The sequence below is a fragment of the Pelodiscus sinensis genome, chromosome 27 (genome assembly GCF_049634645.1).
Source record: "Pelodiscus sinensis isolate JC-2024 chromosome 27, ASM4963464v1, whole genome shotgun sequence".
In the NCBI taxonomy this organism is placed as follows: domain Eukaryota; kingdom Metazoa; phylum Chordata; order Testudines; family Trionychidae; genus Pelodiscus; species Pelodiscus sinensis.
In genome coordinates, this window is record NC_134737.1 from 1930297 (window position 1) to 1947611 (window position 17315).

At 58.2% G+C, this 17315-nt stretch overlaps 1 protein-coding gene across 3 annotated transcripts in view; it reads right to left on the bottom strand.

The window, feature by feature from the left end:
• The window catches only part of TAFA3 (TAFA chemokine like family member 3), a 49961-nt gene that overhangs the window by 15282 nt on the left and 17364 nt on the right, over window positions 1–17315 (bottom strand). For all 3 annotated transcript variants that reach the window (XM_075909964.1, XM_075909963.1, XM_006118781.4), the window contains one exon: window positions 15455–15570. In XM_075909964.1, coding sequence (XP_075766079.1) covers window positions 15455–15570 — 116 coding nt within the window. The remainder of the gene's footprint in view (window positions 1–15454; window positions 15571–17315) is intronic.

Below are 17315 nucleotides of genomic sequence, written 5' to 3' on the forward strand. Positions count from 1 at the left end.
AGGAGGCGGGGTGTAGGGCGCAGGAGGCGGGGTGTAGGGGGCAGGAGGCGGGGTCTAGGGGGCAGGAGGCGGGGTCTAGGGGGCAGGAGGTGGAGTTTGGGGGCAGGAGGCGGGGTGTAGGGCACAGGAGGCGGGGTCTAGGGGGCAGGAGGTGGAGTTTGGGGGCAGGAGGCGGGGTCTAGGGGGCAGGAGGCGGGGTCTGGGGGCAGGAGGCGGGGTCTAGGGGACAGGAGGTGGAGTTTGGGGGCAGGAGGCGGGGTCTAGGGGACAGGAGGTGGAGTTTGGGGACAGGAGGTAGGGTGTAGGGCGCAGGAGGCAGCAGGTCCCCTCTGGGAGGTGGTAAGTGTGTCAGGAGTCGTGCTCTACCTGGGGAGGGAGGGTTAATGATTCCTCGGTCATGTAGCACATGTGTGGCAAAGCAGGGAAAGAACCGCCAAGTCCTGCCCAACGGGACTCTGCTCTAACCACAAATTCAGGCTCCGGCCCCTTATCATGAAGTTGGGAGCACAGGCCGCCTCCCACTCTCCAGTGCTCCTCCATGCAACGCACGCTGCTCACGGTTTCCACACCAGGGCGTTTGAAATCACAGGGCCAGCCTCACCAGGGACAGGCCCTGATGAAAGAGGCCTGGGCTGCAGGGGCAGGGAGCGCTGGCAGCTCCCATTTAAGTCTCCGAGCGCTGTGGGGATGGGCAGCCCTGCACGGTGAGGCCATGTCGAGCGGGTGCCTCACTTCGTGGGGTGCCCATCTGTGAGAACACGGGCCAGGCTGCCCCCTGTGGCTGTGGGAATAACCCCAGCAAAGCTGCCTTCGGAGTCGCGGCAGGAACCTGGGTAACAGCATCCAGCTGCCTCCCCGCTAATCGCTATACCCAGGTGGGGAATGAATTGTGTATGCACAGCATGGAGAAGACGTGCAGCACCTCCCCTCCACACTGGCACTGCGCATGGACGACCTGTGGCGGAGGGTGGGGCCGAGGGGTTTGGAGTGTGGGAGGGGGTCAGGGTGGGGAGGATGAGGCAGGAGGGGACTCCAGGCTGGGTCTGAGGGGTGTGGAGGGCAGGAGTTGTCTCAGGCCTGGAGGTTGGGGTGGGGGGCTGGGTGGGAGTTAGGGGCTCAGCATTGGGGCCTGGTGTCTAGGAGGGGGCTAGGGTGATGGAGCAGATGCAGAGCTGGGGCTCTGGAAGGAGCTAGGGATGTAGGGGGCTCAGGGCTGGGGCTGCTCCCATGGTGGGAGGGGGTAGGCAGCCCTGGGTAGCCCAGGCACTCATCTGCAGGCATCTCACAGCTCCCATTGGCTGCAATTTCCATCCAATAGGAACTGTGGGGCCAGAGCTTTGAGGCGAGGGTAGCACAGGAACACAGCTGCCCCACGCTCTCAGCAATGTGGCTCCGCCGGGGGGGGGCGGGGGGGAGGCAGCGTGCAAAGCCAGGAAGGGCCCCTCCCCCCCATGCCAGGAAGGGCTGGCCCAGAACACAGGGGCTTTAGGCGCTACTGTCACAGCCGGGGAACAGGCCCACTCCTCCAGCCCCAGCAGGGAGCTGCGTTGCTGCAGCATGCCTGGGGCTGCTCCCATTTGGGGTAGGGGACAGGTAGCTCTGTGCAGGGCTTCTTAGACAGCTTAGAGGGAACCTTGGTGCCTAGGACTGGGAAAAAGTCCCAGTGCGAATTCAAGCTGCCAGAGCTGCCAGGGTTAAACGGACATGCCAGCATAGCGCCCGTCATCTGGCTGCCAGGCAGTATAGATTATGCAATTTCCATCCCTTTCACTGGGCTTTATTTATTGTTATGTCAGGGCCATTTTCTGCTAATGAACCCTCCCTTTCATCCCTGCCCATAACAATTACACAATTACCCAGCCTGGGAGCGCTTTGGAATAACAGCACCGGCCTTACATTCCATCGCCTCTTTTAAGCTCCAGCATCATTTGGTGGGAACGGAGGGTTGGCTCTTCCCAGGCGGAGGAGTGACAGACTGCAGGGCAAGCCAGAAGCGAATGGGCTTGGCCATGGAAGCTGAGGAACAGGCAGCCACCCTGAGGCTCAGGTTCTTGTGTGAAGGCAGATCTGAGAGCACCCCTCCAGCACCTGTGCCCCTGGACATTACCGATTCGCCACAGGGAGCTGCTAACATTTTGCTTAGCTCCTTGCTCTCCTTTGCAATCAAGTCCCCTCTCTGCATGTCTCAGGGACGGACGCTGGCGCCTTCTTTACGAGCAGCGCTTGCTCCCTGCCAGCTGGAGAGCCTGAGCAGTTCTCAGTGCTCCGGGAACCCATTACGACAAGGCTCTCCGTCACACGCCCTCCAAAGTCGCTGTGTGAGCTCCCGCACTGTCCTGCCTGCCCTAGCACAACCCCCGGCAGCACAGACAAGTACAGACCGGAAGGGCCAGACCCACAGCAGACCCAGTGGCGTTCTCACACCGGGGCGTGCCCATGTGTCCCCGCGACCTTCTTCCTTTCAGGTAGGGAGCCAACGTGCTTAGGAGGAAGGAAGGGGCACAGCAGGCGTCATTCCGGACTGCCTAGGAGCAGACTGGTGCCTTTCACTACAGGAGGCCACTAGTATAAATAGTTTAAAAGGAGGAGGCGCAGCAAACCAAACCACTCACCCCCTTCTCCCAGCCCAATGGCCTTATGCGGGCCCAGAGAACATCTCAGCCTTAGCTCAGGGGAGCAGCCTCAATGTCAATGGGACTTACGCACAGGTTTAAGCAAGGGCGGAGTTGGGGGTGGGGCAGCCATGTGCTCCGGGATGCGACTTACTTTTCTTCCCGTTCCCTGAACTGTCGGGGAGCGAGGGGAAGTGCCTGTGTTCTGTGACTTACTCCTCGGCCCCTCCCGTCACCAGCCAGGAGGCATGCACGGAACGCAAGTACTTCGCCCTCGCTCCCTGACAGTCCGGGGCACCGGGAAAAAAGCAAGTCGCGTCCCGGAGCGTACCGCTGCTGCCCCCTGCCCTCCCGAAACTCCGCCCTTGGGTTTCAGGCTAAGCACCTGCGAACGTGACCCTGTGTCTGAGTTCTCCACAGCAGGCTGGATGGCTGCTCACCGTTAGCAAGAGTCCTGGACCACCTTGCCCAGAGCAGAGCAAAATCTCCCCTCCACAGGCAAGCAGCTTAATGGAAATGAGGTGGAGGGGCCTAAGGGAGGACACAGAACAGCCCCATCAGCAGAGGCACGACACCGGCATTCACAGCCTGCGGGAGAGAACAGGCAGGGCCGGGCAGCGACCAGGCGACCACACACCACCCCTGGGACACGCCTGCTCTCTCCTCTCCCGTGGGCCCGGGAACAGCTGCTCGCCTCCTCCTCCAGCACCCAGCCCACCCCCTGCAGCCCTCAGTGGGTGCCGTGGGCCAGGAAAGCAAACAGAGCAATACACTAGCACGCGGCGCTCACAGGCGTGCAAAGTGCTCGACACCCCGCACGAACCTGCCCTGGCCCAGCTCAGCAACAAAACGGGAGCAGAGCCAGGAAAGAAGGGGCCGAGGCCAGAGCCAGGCCCGTAGCATTTGGCTAGCAAAGGGCGCGGAGCACGCCCAGGGAGAGGCTGGGGCTTGAGGACAGACGTTGGGGCGACGGGCACATCCGCATGCGGGAGCGCTTCCCAGCTCACACAGAGGTGCCCGTGCGAGCTCTGCCCGAGCTGGTGCACTGAACGGAGCTGCAGCACCATGGACAGCAGCCGCAGCTGGGCAGGTTTGTGTTCAGGGCACCTCTGGTTCCAGCCACCCGGCTCCGTGTAGCACGCTAGCCCCAGGAGAGCTGGCCCAAGGGGTGCACCAGCTGGGGCTCCCGGCGAGCTCCTCGTGCTGACTAGGGCCCAGAGAGACCCAGGGAGGTGGGCTTGGCAGTAGGGATGGAAATCCCATTTCACCGGTTAGCCCGTTAGCATATTGTGTAACCGGTTAAAGGGGGAGGCGGGAGGGCGGCCCCTCCCCTGCGGCTGGACTGGAGCGCCCCCCCACCGCCACAGGCCAGGGTCTGCTCCAGCCGTGACCTCGTGCCGCCCGCAGGGTGGGGGTGACCCCCGGCCACCTGGGGCAGGGAGGAGCTGAGTGGGGAAGGGGGGGAAATGTCTCCCCAATCACAGGCTGCCTCTGCCAGCACTGCCCCTTTCAGGGCATGAGCCCAGCTCCCTGGCATTTGCAGGACAGCAGAGATGCGCCTGCGACTCCATGGAGGGGCCCCGTGGCCCCAGCGTGGTGCTCGAGGCCCGTCGGTCAGCGCAGGAGTGGGAACGCCGGGGAGCCGCCGGCTCTGGGCCTGGCTGAGTCACTGGGCACTGGAACCAGGCTGAGGAAAGCCAAGGGGGAGGCCTGCAGCATTCGTGCCCTTCCCCCCTCTCCTGCTGAGTGGAGGGGCAGGGCTCAGCTCCCTCGGCGGGGACGGAAGTGCCGTGGTTAAAACACTGGGCAGGACACCTGTGTGCACTTTCTAGCTGCCTGTGCAGTGCCAGGGTGCCCCATCGATTTACCCCAGCTGAGACTGGCCCTGGATTTCTTGGCCCTGCAGTGACCTGTCCACACGCTGGGGGTGCCGATCCGGCCGTTGTTTAAATTGCACGCTGCCGGGTCTGTGTCTCACTGCGTGTTTGCCCAGGGCCCAGCTCAGCAGAGCCCAGGTCTCAGCTGGTGCCCCCAGGTGCCGAGGGAATAAAAAGAAGAGAAGGATTTTTCCAAGGATTTTTCCAAGACCCTCAAATTCTCAGCCCCTTGCTCTGCACCCTCTTTAACGGCCATAGGTCAGCAGGGCCTTGCCCTTCTGCCCTGAGACAGACGTGTAGCCCTGCTCGGCGGCCGCCCGGCTGACAATACCACAAGCAAACCTCCTGCGCCCAGGCTTTGCCGCCGGCACAGCGCAGGCGAAACAAGCGCCACAGAGAGAGGAGACGACGGGGGATGGGAAAAGGGAGCGACATTTCCACAGCTCCAGACACATTCCCCGTGAGCCAAGGTCAGGGCCGTTCTGATTTCACTGGGACTGGGTCTGCCTCCTCCCAGCCAAGGGCCACGTGGGCCAGGCTCTGTGCGAGGCCAGTTCCCACGGTGAGATCAGGAAGCTGTTGGGCGGAAGGGGTGTTACGTGATGCGAGTGAATCCTTTGGCATCAGATGTTTGGACTCCCGGGCCTGGAAGATGCAACTCTGCTGTTCCTTGCTACACGGCCAAGTGAACAGCAGCTCGTCAGGGCAGAGTCTGGCTGCAGCGGGTGGCTTTGGAGACTCAGCGAGCGACAGGACGATGCGGGCGGTGGCAGCTGTTGCTCACACCGCGCTGCACTGCTCCGCTCCGTGCTAGGTCTCCCTCTGAGGTCAGTGGGCTGTGCACAAAGAGACCAGTGCTGGGAATAAGAGGGTTTTCTCAGCTCGCCCGCAGGTGCTTCCTTCCTCCACTGGGCCGCAAGAAACCTCCTCCTGGCTCTGTGTGAAAAGGCAAATCCCACGGCGCAGTGGGAAACCCGCAGAGCGCCCAGGACAATTCCCTGGCTGCTCACAGGCATTTCCTTCCAACTTCACTGGGACGCCTCCCCTGGAGCCCTCTCCGACCCCCCCCCCCCATCTCCTAGCAGCACACAGTGTCCTGCATGTACACACCACACGCACCCGCTGTCCTGTTCCGGGGACCTTCCTGCGAGCAGCCGACGGCATCGCCCAACAGGACACCAGCTGCCTCGCCCCAGCTCCGCTCGGTGGATGGAAATGTCATCGGCGTACACCTGCAGGGCGTCGCTAAGCAAAGAGAAGCTGAGACCGATAGGGATGCAAAGCCAGATTATTCCAGGGCAGGTCTCCTGCTGCGGGGCTGAAATGCGGCTGAGTCTCCCCACAGATGCCCCTGGCGAGTAGCTTTGCACAGACCACCCGTGGGTCCCGACTAGGAAGCCAAAGCTCACCTCGGACCAGGGAGGCCCTTAATTTCCCAGCCGCACCGACCAGAAGCACTATGCACTCATGGCCATGGCAATGGAGTAAGCATCAGAAGACATGGGCCCTATTCCTAGCGGGAGCTGCATGACCTTGAGCAGTGTTCCCTGGTAGCTGAGCACTTGGGCAGCTGCCCAGGAGAGATTCAGGTGCTGCCCAGCTGATCAGAAAAGCGCCCACAGCCACTCACAGCCGGCAGCACATGTTTCTACAGGTGGTGCACATCCACACATGCCTTGGTGCATATGGTAACATTTATTCCGCACATGGGTGGAAGGCATTAGAGGGAACATTGGTCACGTCCCCTCTCTGTGCCTGCATTCTCCCCTTTGTCTGGCTCTTATCTCTTGATCTGCATTTCTACCGCCTTTGAACCCGGGAAGCTGCTCGCGGCAGGTGTTCTGAGGTAAGAACATAAGAAGGGCCACACTGGGTCAGACTAAAGGTCCACCTAGCCCAGTGTCCTGTCTGCCAAGAGTGGCCAATGCCAGGTGCCCCGGAGGAAGAGAACAGAATGGGGAATCTTCAAGCAATCCCTCTCCCATTACCTATTCCCAGCCTCTGACAGAAGCTAAGGACACCATCCCTACCCATCCTGGCTAATAGCCCTTGATGGACCTACCCTCCATGAATTTATCTTGTTCTTTCTTGAACCCTGTTAAAGTCCGGGTCTTCACATCCTCTGGCAAGGAGTTCCACAGGTGGATTGTACATTGCGTGAAAAAAAAACTTCCTTTTGTTTGTTGTAAACCTATTAATTTCATTTGGTGACCCCTAGTTCTGATGTTATGGGAACAAGTAAATAACTTTTTCTTATTTACTTTTTCCACAGCTGTCATTATTTTATAGACCTCTATCCTATCCCCCTTTGTCTTTTTAATCTCTTTTCATATAGGACCCATTCCAAAACCCTAATGATTTTTGTTGCCCTTTTCTAAATCTTTTCCAATGCTAATATATCTTTTTTGAGATGAGGCACCCACATCTGCACGCGGTATTCAAGATGTGGGCGTACCAAGGATTTATAGAGAGACAATAAGATGTTTTCGGTCTTATTCTCGATCCCCTTTTAAAACGATTCCTAACATTCCGTTTGCTGTTCTGACTGCCGCTGCACACTGCGTGGATGTTTTCAGAGAACTATCCACAATGACTCCAAGATCTCTCTCTTGAGTAGTTGTAGCTAAATTAGTCCCCATCATATTGTATGTCTAGTTGGGATTATGTTTCCCAATGTGCATGACTTTGCTCTGATCAACATTCAATCTCATTTGCCACTTTGTTGCCCAATCACTTAGTTTTGGGATCACAACTGTAATATCTCAGCATTGTCCTCAGTACCTTGGGTACCAACCTGCCTGCTGCCATCTGCCCCAAAGAGCCTCAACCTGGAGATGAAATTCTGAGCCGCACAGATTTGAAGACAGGTCCATTGATCCCCTGGCAGCTGTGATGTAAGCAGCACTGCCTGGTACGCCACAACTACTGATATTCACTAAATAATTCACATTTTAAACTCAGTCCCTGTCTCTTCCGTATCCATTATTAAACAGCTTTCGGCGAGAGCCAGGGCTGGTTTTATCGCTCATTATTGCTGCACCTCTGTGGGGGGTTTTACAGCACTGCCGAGGAGAGACAACAGAGCATGTTGTGTTTCCATTGCTAAAGTCACACACACGCAAAGGCCAGTGCGGTCACACCTACAAACGTGTACCTACCGACTCTCTCAACACAGAAACCCAAGGGCACAGACATACACACACCGGTGTGAGGATTCACTCCTCTCTGTGTCCGTACAGAGCTACATTGGCACAGAAACAGAGAGCCTCCTACACATCATGCTGCCAAGTGTCAGATTCGCAAAGCCACTCAATGGGAGACAGTGTAGCCTAGTGGATTGGAGTGCAGGACCCTTAAGTTCTAGTTCCCCCTCCTCTGCCATTAGCCTGCTGAGTGACCCTGGCCAGGTCACTTCCCTCCCATTGCCTGTATTTTCCCCTCTGTAAAATGGGTACAATAATACCTTTCTTTGTAAAGCACTTGGAGATCCACTGATGAAAACCATGACATTAGGGCTGGGTGTGACTATTACTATTGTTAATGATTAAGACAGACAATTCCCATTTATTTTAAATAGAAATTTGCCATCAAAATCTCATAAATAGATTGGCAAATTTCCTCCTCGGTGCTCAATGGGGAATGATCCTGCACTGGCAGGGAGATGGGTCAGATGATCTACTCGACCCTTCTCTTTGCCGTACAAGCCTGACTTTCCGCTGTCCCACCCCTTGGCCGGTCATTTTTGCCCGTGCAATTGGGTGAAAAATGACTACATCTGAATGGAAGCATCTCACACTTCTTGGGCCCTGGACGCGCAGGGCCCTGGAGAATCTGGCTTGGCAGCTCACCCACACGTCCTGTGCAAACACACTCGGGCAAGGGAGCTCAACAGCTCATGGCATGGAAAGGTTTGGAAGAGACGCGCAAGTTTCATCAGCCAAGAGAATTGCTCCGGCTCCTCTCTGCTTGACTCGTCAGAGGGGTGTTTGTGTCCCTGGTGGGGCTCTGCCCACCAGCCTTTCCAAAGGCCTTTGGGACCTGCGCCTTCTATCCTGTTCAAAGCCCTTTTCCTGCTCAAAGCTGCAATCTTTCCTGCTCAGCCGAACGGGGCCTGTTTGATGTTTAACGGGAGTGGAGCAGCGGCACTAATGAAACAGAAGCTGCAGCGGGCAGCCGAGTTAGTCTGCACAGGATACACTTAAAAACCAACCAACAGTCTGGTAGCACTTCACAGACTAACGAAACATGTCGATGGGATCGTGAGCTTCCGGGGCACAGCCCACTTCTTCGGATGCAACAGGCAGCTTAGAATCCAGGGCTCCTATCCCTGTGGCTGCCTCCCCATGCCAGCCAGGAACAGCTACCCACCATCAGGGCTCACAACAAGTCATCAACCAAAGCACCATAAAGAGAGTCTCAGAGCTGACCTGCACAGCACGGGGCTAGCGAGCCCCCCCGCAGTGAGCCCTGCCTCTCATCTACTACATGTTCAGCCTCCCTGGTCTTGTAACATCCGTGCTCCGGCATGATTCGAGTTAGCTGGGTGTCCACTTAGCATGGGTGGGGCAAAGCGTCCTGAGGTCCCATAAAGTTTAACAGCCACTAGCCCTGTCTCCCAGTGTTCTGGGCTGTTCTTTAGCTCTAACGTACCCCTACATGTCTCCTAAGAGCCCAGTGAGCAGTGGAAGTGTTGGTGATGTTGCTAGGCAAGACTGACCTCCCATAGTTTGTCAACTTCTCTGGTTTGGCACTACTTGGACCCTGACGGTGCTGGCCTAGAGAGGTTAAACCTGTACTTGCATACGTTAGCACAGGTCTTTTAGCCCAAGTCTACACTTAGCCCAAGATCGATGTTCTGGAGATCGATCTCCTGGGATTTGATGTAGCAGGTCTAGTAAGGACCTGCTAAATCAACCACTGATGGCACTCTCATTGACCCTGGTATTTATTCCATGGGGTTGTGAGGAGCCAGGCAAATTGACGGGAGAGTTTCTCCCGTCAACCTCCCACCGCGAGGACACGCTGCAGAAATTCGACCTAAGGTACGTCGACTCCAGCTAGGCTAGTCTCATAGCTGGAGTTGCTATCTTAGGTTGACTTTCTCGTGTCATGTAGCCCGGGCCTGAGAAACTTCCTATCTCCATGTACAGAGCTCAAGTGCTGCGGGACGCCCCACCCTAGGCAAGAGGCAACCGATCAGCAAACACCGCGCTGCTCGGCATTCTTGCACCACGCCAAACGCACATCTGGGGCCTGCCCACACGCCGATCTCAGACCCTCGAGTGACTAAACCCACTGGCCCCCACTCGTTCTGCGGCGAACGTGCCAACGAGTTCAATCGGGCAATGCTGATAACGTCTTACTGAGCGCACTGCATGGACCACCAAACCCAGCTTGCCAGTTAGAGACCACCAACCTGAGCAGGGGATTCATTTCCCGGGGAGCCATCCTTCACCAAAGTGCCTCCCTGCTCTGTTTAGACCCGTCTTCATCTGCGCACTTGATTCCTGGGGCTGTTTAAATCCAGCCTCGTAATCACGGAAGCGATTCCAGACGCGTGCTAGGTGGACACTGGCGATTGGATCCTAGTTCCCAGGCCAGATTTTAAAATTCATTGTTTGCTTGCCTGTGCGCGAGCGAATCTGAAACTCTGCAGTGGTGAGGAGGGGCAGGGAGCAGAGAATCTGCAAATGCAACGGGCTGGAGTGAGGACTGAGGGATTTATTCCAGCCCTGGGCCTCTGACCTCACAAACCGCTGCTGTGTCTCAGGATATCCCCACCGCCATCCACGTTCCCAACGGAGGGTTTTATTCCAGCCGTCCCCTTGCTAAGAAGTAGTGTGAATAGGACGTGGGTCTGGGAGGTCCAATCCCAGCTCTGCCACTGATCTACTACGACACCCTGGTCAAGGAGCTTAGCCTGCAAGCTCCATGACCCAACGGCTGAATCTCACGCTGTCTGTACAGCACCTAGCACAGGGAGGCCCTGATCTTGGCTGCAGTCTCTAGGAGATGCTAAGTTTCCTGTTTGCTCCCAACAGTGTTGCCAGCTACCGCAAGCCTTATGATAATGGGTACTTTTCTCAAAGCCTCAGCTCCTAGAATTGTATTACACAAGAGCCTCAGCTTTCATTTAAAACACAGGCACTGTCTAGCTCTCCTGGGTGCAGAGAAAAGCTGGGGAAATGGGACCCCGACAGTTTCAAAACACAGAACACGTGTCTCACTTTTTAAAAAAATCATTTGGTCTTTAAGCCAGTCTTCTGATGCAAGAAGGGGGGGGGGGGGGAGGAGGTGCCCAGCAACCGCTTTGTGTGGGTGAAATTTGCAACTGCAAATGAATCATGCAGGCAAATCACGCACCCCTCTAACGCTCTGATTCACCCCCTAAACGGGCGCTAGGGACGCGAGTGCCCAGTTCCCCCTCTGCAGGTCAGCTCCAGGTGCAGAAACGGAAGGGCAGATTTTTCAGGGTCAAACGACACCCAAAAGTGGCAGCCCAGCCTTTTGAAAACGTGGCACGAAACGTAACCCCTGCTGACAGGCTCCTTGTACGAACCGGGAGGGAGGGTGTCATGATTATGAGAGTTAGCCAGCAGCCTGGGGATTAAGGGGTTAACTACACCTAGCCAGGTGGAGTGACCAGTAGGAATGTAGGTGGGACTTTTCAAACTGGGACAAAGGAATTTGGGTTTTTCCTTTCTCCCTTTTGTCTCTCTGGGTGAGTTCTCTGCAGCTACAGAGAGGGGCAAGCATGTCTCTCTCTCTCTCTCTCTCTCTCTCTCTCCAAGACACTATTCTTCATTTTCTGTAAGTAGGGTAAAGTTTAGGTAGTTTCGTTAGGTTTTATTGTTTTAAGGGTTGGGTATGGGATCTGAGATCTAGCACTGCTTAAGAGATGTTTTGGCTTTTCTTTGTAACTAAGTTCTAGGCCCATGGAGTTTCTCCATGAGTATATTTTGTTACCTCCCTATCTAGTCATTATGTTTGCAACAGGAATATTGTTGTAATAATAAAAGCTCTTCCTTTTCTTTTTATTAACCTAGTAGTGGTTAATTGTGTGCCCTGATTTTTATTTTAGGGGTGAGATTTCCCAAATGATCTTTCCCCGGTTTCTTTAGCAACATTTGGGTGGTGGCAGCGGAAGTTTTATTCCCAAGATCTAGGTTTTTAAGATCTTGGGGGGAAGTTTTATACCAAAGCCTGGTAGATAAGGCCTTGGGGTACACTTGCTGGCCCCCACTTCTGCATTTATCATGCCAGAGTGGGGAAGGAGCCGTGACAGAGGGTATGGAAGAGAATCCATCAGCCTCCACCGCAGCCTGAAACTCTTCGCCCACGGTGAGGGAGCGGCAAGCCACGGCTGGAAGGAAGGAGAACGGCACTGCCCCAGAAGTGAGAACTTCTATTAATATCATGAAAATCAGGGAGTGTGGAAAGACATTTCTACAGAGACAAGACTGGGCCAAACCCAAGAGCTCCAGCTCCAGCATTCCTCAGGGTATGTCTACACTACCCCGCTAGTTCGAACTAGCGGGGTAATGTATGCATACCGCACTTGCTAATGAAGCCCGGGATTTGAATTTCCCGGGCTTCATTAGCATAAGCGGGGAGCCGCCATTTTTAAATCCCCGCTGCTTCGAACCCCGTGTAGCGCGGCTACACGGGGCTCGAACTAGGTAGTTCGGACTAGGGTCCTATTCCGAACTACCGGTACTCCTCGTGAAACGAGGTGTACCGGTAGTTCGGAATAGGAACCCTAGTCCGAACTACCTAGTTCGAGCCCCGTGTAGCCGCGCTACACGGGGTTCGAAGCAGCGGGGATTTAAAAATGGCGGCTCCCCGCTTATGCTAATGAAGCCCGGGAAATTCAAATCCCGGGCTTCATTAGCAAGTGCGGTATGCATACATTACCCCGCTAGTTCGAACTAGCGGGGTAGTGTAGACATACCCTCAGACCCTTTGTGAGCACTCGGGCTAAATACTGAGGTTCATGCTTAGGCAAAATGCCCATTACCGATGGGCTCTGTATCTGGGTGTAACGCCCCCACGCACAAAACAACACCGACGTACACACACACACACACCCGTAGGCACGAACACAACATGCTTCTTCACAAACGTACGTACAAAGCAGCGTAGACTCTGGATTTACGTCACACCCCAGCCCTACGGCTAAGCAGTTGCTCCGTGATGCTCAGAAGTGCCACCGCACCTCTGAAAATGGGACCAGCAGGAATACAGGCACCTCATTTTAGGCCCGCAAGTGTGTGCTGTGTCATCCACAGAACTATACATTCGCTCCTTCTCATGGAGGGGACAGAGACCTGATTAAAGCATCCGCTGCTGTGCTCCCAATCCTCCTGCTAGTGGCTGGATCCCAAGAAGAGGTCATGGCTCTACACTCGGTGCAATGTGATCCGGACCAAAGGGAAGGCTTGCTGCCAGCGATCTATCTGCCTGTCTCCATCCGGAGTACTCCGGGGAGAGGCTGCGATAGCAGACAGCGCGTGATGCTAAACTAAACACCTCTGTGTATTTGTCTAGCTGAACAAACACATCCGCAAACACTGCAAATCCTCCATCGATCGCCCGGCACGCTCCTGCCCCAGCGTGTCTGGCAGGCGTGCACCCCGTCAGGGCAGTAGTTTCTGTTTCAGACCTCACCCCCAGCGATCCAAGAGCACCTCTGGGGCCATACTAGGAGACCAGGGATGCCCAAGCTCTTGCCAAAGGGAACAGCAGAGATGATCCGGGGGTTTATCATCACAGGTGAGAGAGCGCGTGGCGCAGGGAACGCTGAGCAGCTGGCTGAGTGCCAGCAGGTACGGGTGGGGATTATGGGATTGGAGCCGTTTTACCGAGATGGGAGGAGGGTTGGGGGAGGGTCGTGCCACAGAGCAGCCGGTTTAACACGTAACTCTCTCCTCTCCCGAGCACAGACCGTGTCAGAGGGTCTGGCCCAGGCCGCTGCCCCCTCTCTAGCCATGGGGAATGGTTCTGTTGTAAGCCTCTATTCTGGGCCCCTTCAACGTGCGGCCCCTGCTCCTTCCTGGGCTCGCACGGAGGCTCCTGCCCTATGCATGAAGTATCTCGCGGCTCCGAAGGGGCCTGACGCTTTGTGCCCGCAGATGGGGCCAGGCAACGGCTGGGCTGCTTGGCTGAGAGCAGCACGGGGAGGGGAAGCGATGCCTCTTGCTGTCCTGGACTGGCGGGGGGAAGGCTTGCAGCCTGGGGCGAATGGAAAATGGGGGGAGACATGAAGCCATGGGACACCGGGGGGGACACGTTAGCACAACCCTAACACTGGATGCGTCTGATGGCTCAGAGCCAAAGCCTGGTTACGCACCCCGTGCCAGGGGCTTGCTTCCAGAGGAGGCATAGAAAATCAACTGCAGGGCACAGGCCCCGCATCGCCAGCTTCCTCACCAGCGGCAGCTGGGAACGGAGCAGAGCCTGCACACCCTCTGCCCCGAGCGCTGCCCATCATCCAGCCCCTCGCCATCGCCCTCGCTCTGCAAACCCCGCTGGAAGCCAGATGCCTTGCGATGGAGCCAGCTGTGCGTCACCCTGGCTGCGGGGCTGCAGCAAGCAGGGATCAGGCCAGCTCACCCTGGGACCCTGCCACGTCTGAGCTGTCTGTGCTCCCCCAGCCCAGCGCCCCAAACCTCTCACTTGGGAGATGGCTCGGGACCTGGGACGCATCTCTGCCGGCTGGATCAGGACATTTGGGCTGCGTCATTACACCCACGTTTACACCCGCCCCAAAAACTCACGACTGCAGCCATCTAGTTCCTCCCCAGCACTAGGAAGTCACAAGTCAGGCCTAAGCCAGTACCAGTCTCCAAGCATTAGGCCTTTTCCCCAGCATGCTATGAAACCCCACCAGTATTTTACTAACTCTCCCGTGGAGTCGCGTGGGCCCAGGACCCTGAAAAAATCAGATGAGTTACACACACTGGGAGAATCCAGATCCACACAGGAACGCTACTGACGTTCACAGACGGGAATGGGTGGCAGGTGCATTCAGAACATGCTGTACAATGCGATCACACGCTAACGTCTCAGAGCGAGCGTCCTGCCATGTGATTTGGGCTCAACGTGACCTCGCACTCAGTTCGTATTTTTAGATTTCCTTCCCAACCAAAGGGACAACGCTTCATTTTTAATGAACGCTCCAAGTCCAGCGCGTCGAGCTGGCACAACGTCCTTCCCAACCATCATTATGGCTAACACCATTCAGCAAGCACAACGCCGGACATGAGCAGACCTGAAACATAGATGCCTTAGATTTTGCTACAGTCAAGAGGTGAGTCAGTTTCCAAATCCGAGGCAAGAAGTGGCGAGGCTCAGCAAACCGTAACAACTGGGAACGGGCCTGTTCCAAACTAAGTGCAACTCGGAATCCGCTCCAGACTGACAAGCCAAGCGCTCAGAAGCAGCCCCCGGTGCCCGCCAGCAAAGGGCCACGAGGCTGAACGACGCTATTCACGCAAGGAGCCGCAGTCACTGCTTGGCGTGAAAACCAGGACACCTCTTCCACGGGTGAGAAGGAACACAGGGACCCCACTGGACAACGGCCATTGGCTCCTGCATGGGGCTGGGGCCAGCCCGGCGTTCCTGCCGGGAACCCACGAGGCTCTCCATTCACCGAGCCAGCCCTTGTGTTGGGCAGGACGCTACTCCCCATTCTCTTCCTGGGCACCAGGGTCAGGGCCCTGCCCTCAGCTCCCGGCTACCTTCTGCCGCCTGGCCGGGCAGCTCGCTGTGCGCACAGTCTGCAGGGGAGCTGGGGGCCAGTGGGGCTAATAAAACGAGGGCAATGCCACGGGTGTGACTGAAGCCGCTCCGACGGCAAATAGCTCCCTCACCCCATTCCCAAACCTCCTTCCCCCCGCCCATGCACGGTGCTCTTGGGGCACAGGCAGGGCGTGCCGAATGCAGCAGGAGATGCCCCGCGCCTACCTGAATGGCTTCTGTGGTGCGACGAGGCCAGCGTCAGCCTCCCCCAGAGCGTGACAAGGCAGAGAGCGAGCAGCCAGACCCATTTGCTCCAACTCTGGGGGTCGCTGTCACTCATTCTAGTGGGAGCAGAGAGAAGGGGAGTCAAAGGGGAGCCAGCTTGGCGCGCAGAGAGAGGCGGCATGCGGCTGCTCTCACAGCTGTGCGGGCTGGCGCATGAGGCCCCGGCATGCAGCGGGGGCCCAGGGTCACAGCTGGAATGGCCGCGGCTCCTGCACGGGTCACGGGGCGCACGCAGGCATTTCGCTCAACCAGCTCGGCCCTTTGGGGGCCTCCCAGCACAGTGCGGCCCCTGCGGGAGCTGCCCTTCAGAGGGAGGCCGGGAACGGTGCACCGGGACAAGGGGCCAGTGAGACCCAGGCCCTGGAGGGACGCCGGGAACGGCTCACCGGGACGAGGGGCCGGTGAGACCCAGGCCCTGGAGGGACGCCGGGAACGGCTCACCGGGACGAGGGGCCGGTGAGACCCAGGCCCTGGAGGGACGCCGGGAACGGCTCACCGGGACAATGGGCCAGTGAGACCCAGGCCCTGGAGGGACGCCGGGAACGGCTCACCGGGACGAGGGGCCGGTGAGACCCAGGCCCTGGAGGGACGCCGGGAACGGCTCACCGGGACGAGGGGCCGGTGAGACCCAGGCCCTGGAGGGACGCCGGGAACGGCTCACCGGGACGAGGGGCCGGTGAGACCCAGGCCCTGGAGGGACGCCGGGAACGGCTCACCGGGACGAGGGGCCAGTGAGACCCAGGCCCTGGAGGGAGGCCGGGAACGGCTCACCGGGACGAGGGGCCGGTGAGACCCAGGCCCTGGAGGGACGCCGGGAACGGCTCACCGGGACGAGGGGCCAGTGAGACCCAGGCCTTGGAGGGAGGCCGGGAACAGCTCACCGGGACAAGGGGCCAGTGAGACCCAGGCCCTGGAGGGACGCCGGGAACGGCTCACCGGGACGAGGGGCCAGTGAGACCCAGGCCCTGGAGGGACGCCGGGAACGGCTCACCGGGACGAGGGGCCAGTGAGACCCAGGCCCTGGAGGGACGCCGGGAACGGCTCACCGGGACGAGGGGCCAGTGAGACCCAGGCCCTGGAGGGAGGCCGGGAACGGCTCACCGGGACGAGGGGCCAGTGAGACCCAGGCCCTGGAGGGACGCCAGGAACGGCTCACCGGGACGAGGGGCCAGTGAGACCCAGGCCCTGGAGGGACGCCGGGAACGGCTCACCGGGACGAGGGGCCAGTGAGACCCAGGCTCTGGAGGGATGCCGGGAACGGCTCACCGGGACGAGGGGCCAGTGAGACCCAGGCCCTGGAGGGACGCCGGGAACGGCTCACCGGGACGAGGGGCCGGTGAGACCCAGGCTCTGGAGGGAGGCCGGGAACGGCTCACCGGGACGAGAGGCCAGTGAGACCCAGGCCCTGGAGGGACGCCGGGAACGGTGCACCGGGACGAGGGGCCGGTGAGACCCAGGCCCCTGCTGGCTGTGGCACGGAGACCCCTTACAGGGAGAGACAGTCTCCTGGGCCCAGCTTTTAGCTCAGGCGACAGTGGCTCGTGCATTGGGCGCCAGAGGCCCCAGGCTCGGCTCCGCTTGTCAGCCTGCACCCGAACCTGCCCACCTGCCTTTCACTGCACAGTCAGACAAGGGCTTGTTCTCCGGTTCCAAGGGATGCCTCGTCTCTGGCTTCCCACCCCTGTGGGCCCCCTTCCCTCCAGCAGCGCCAAGGGGGCGAGAGGGAGTCTCCCTTCTTGGCTGGAGTTTAAAAGGACGAAGTGTCCCAGGCTCTCCCCACCCCCGACGGAAGGCGCCACTC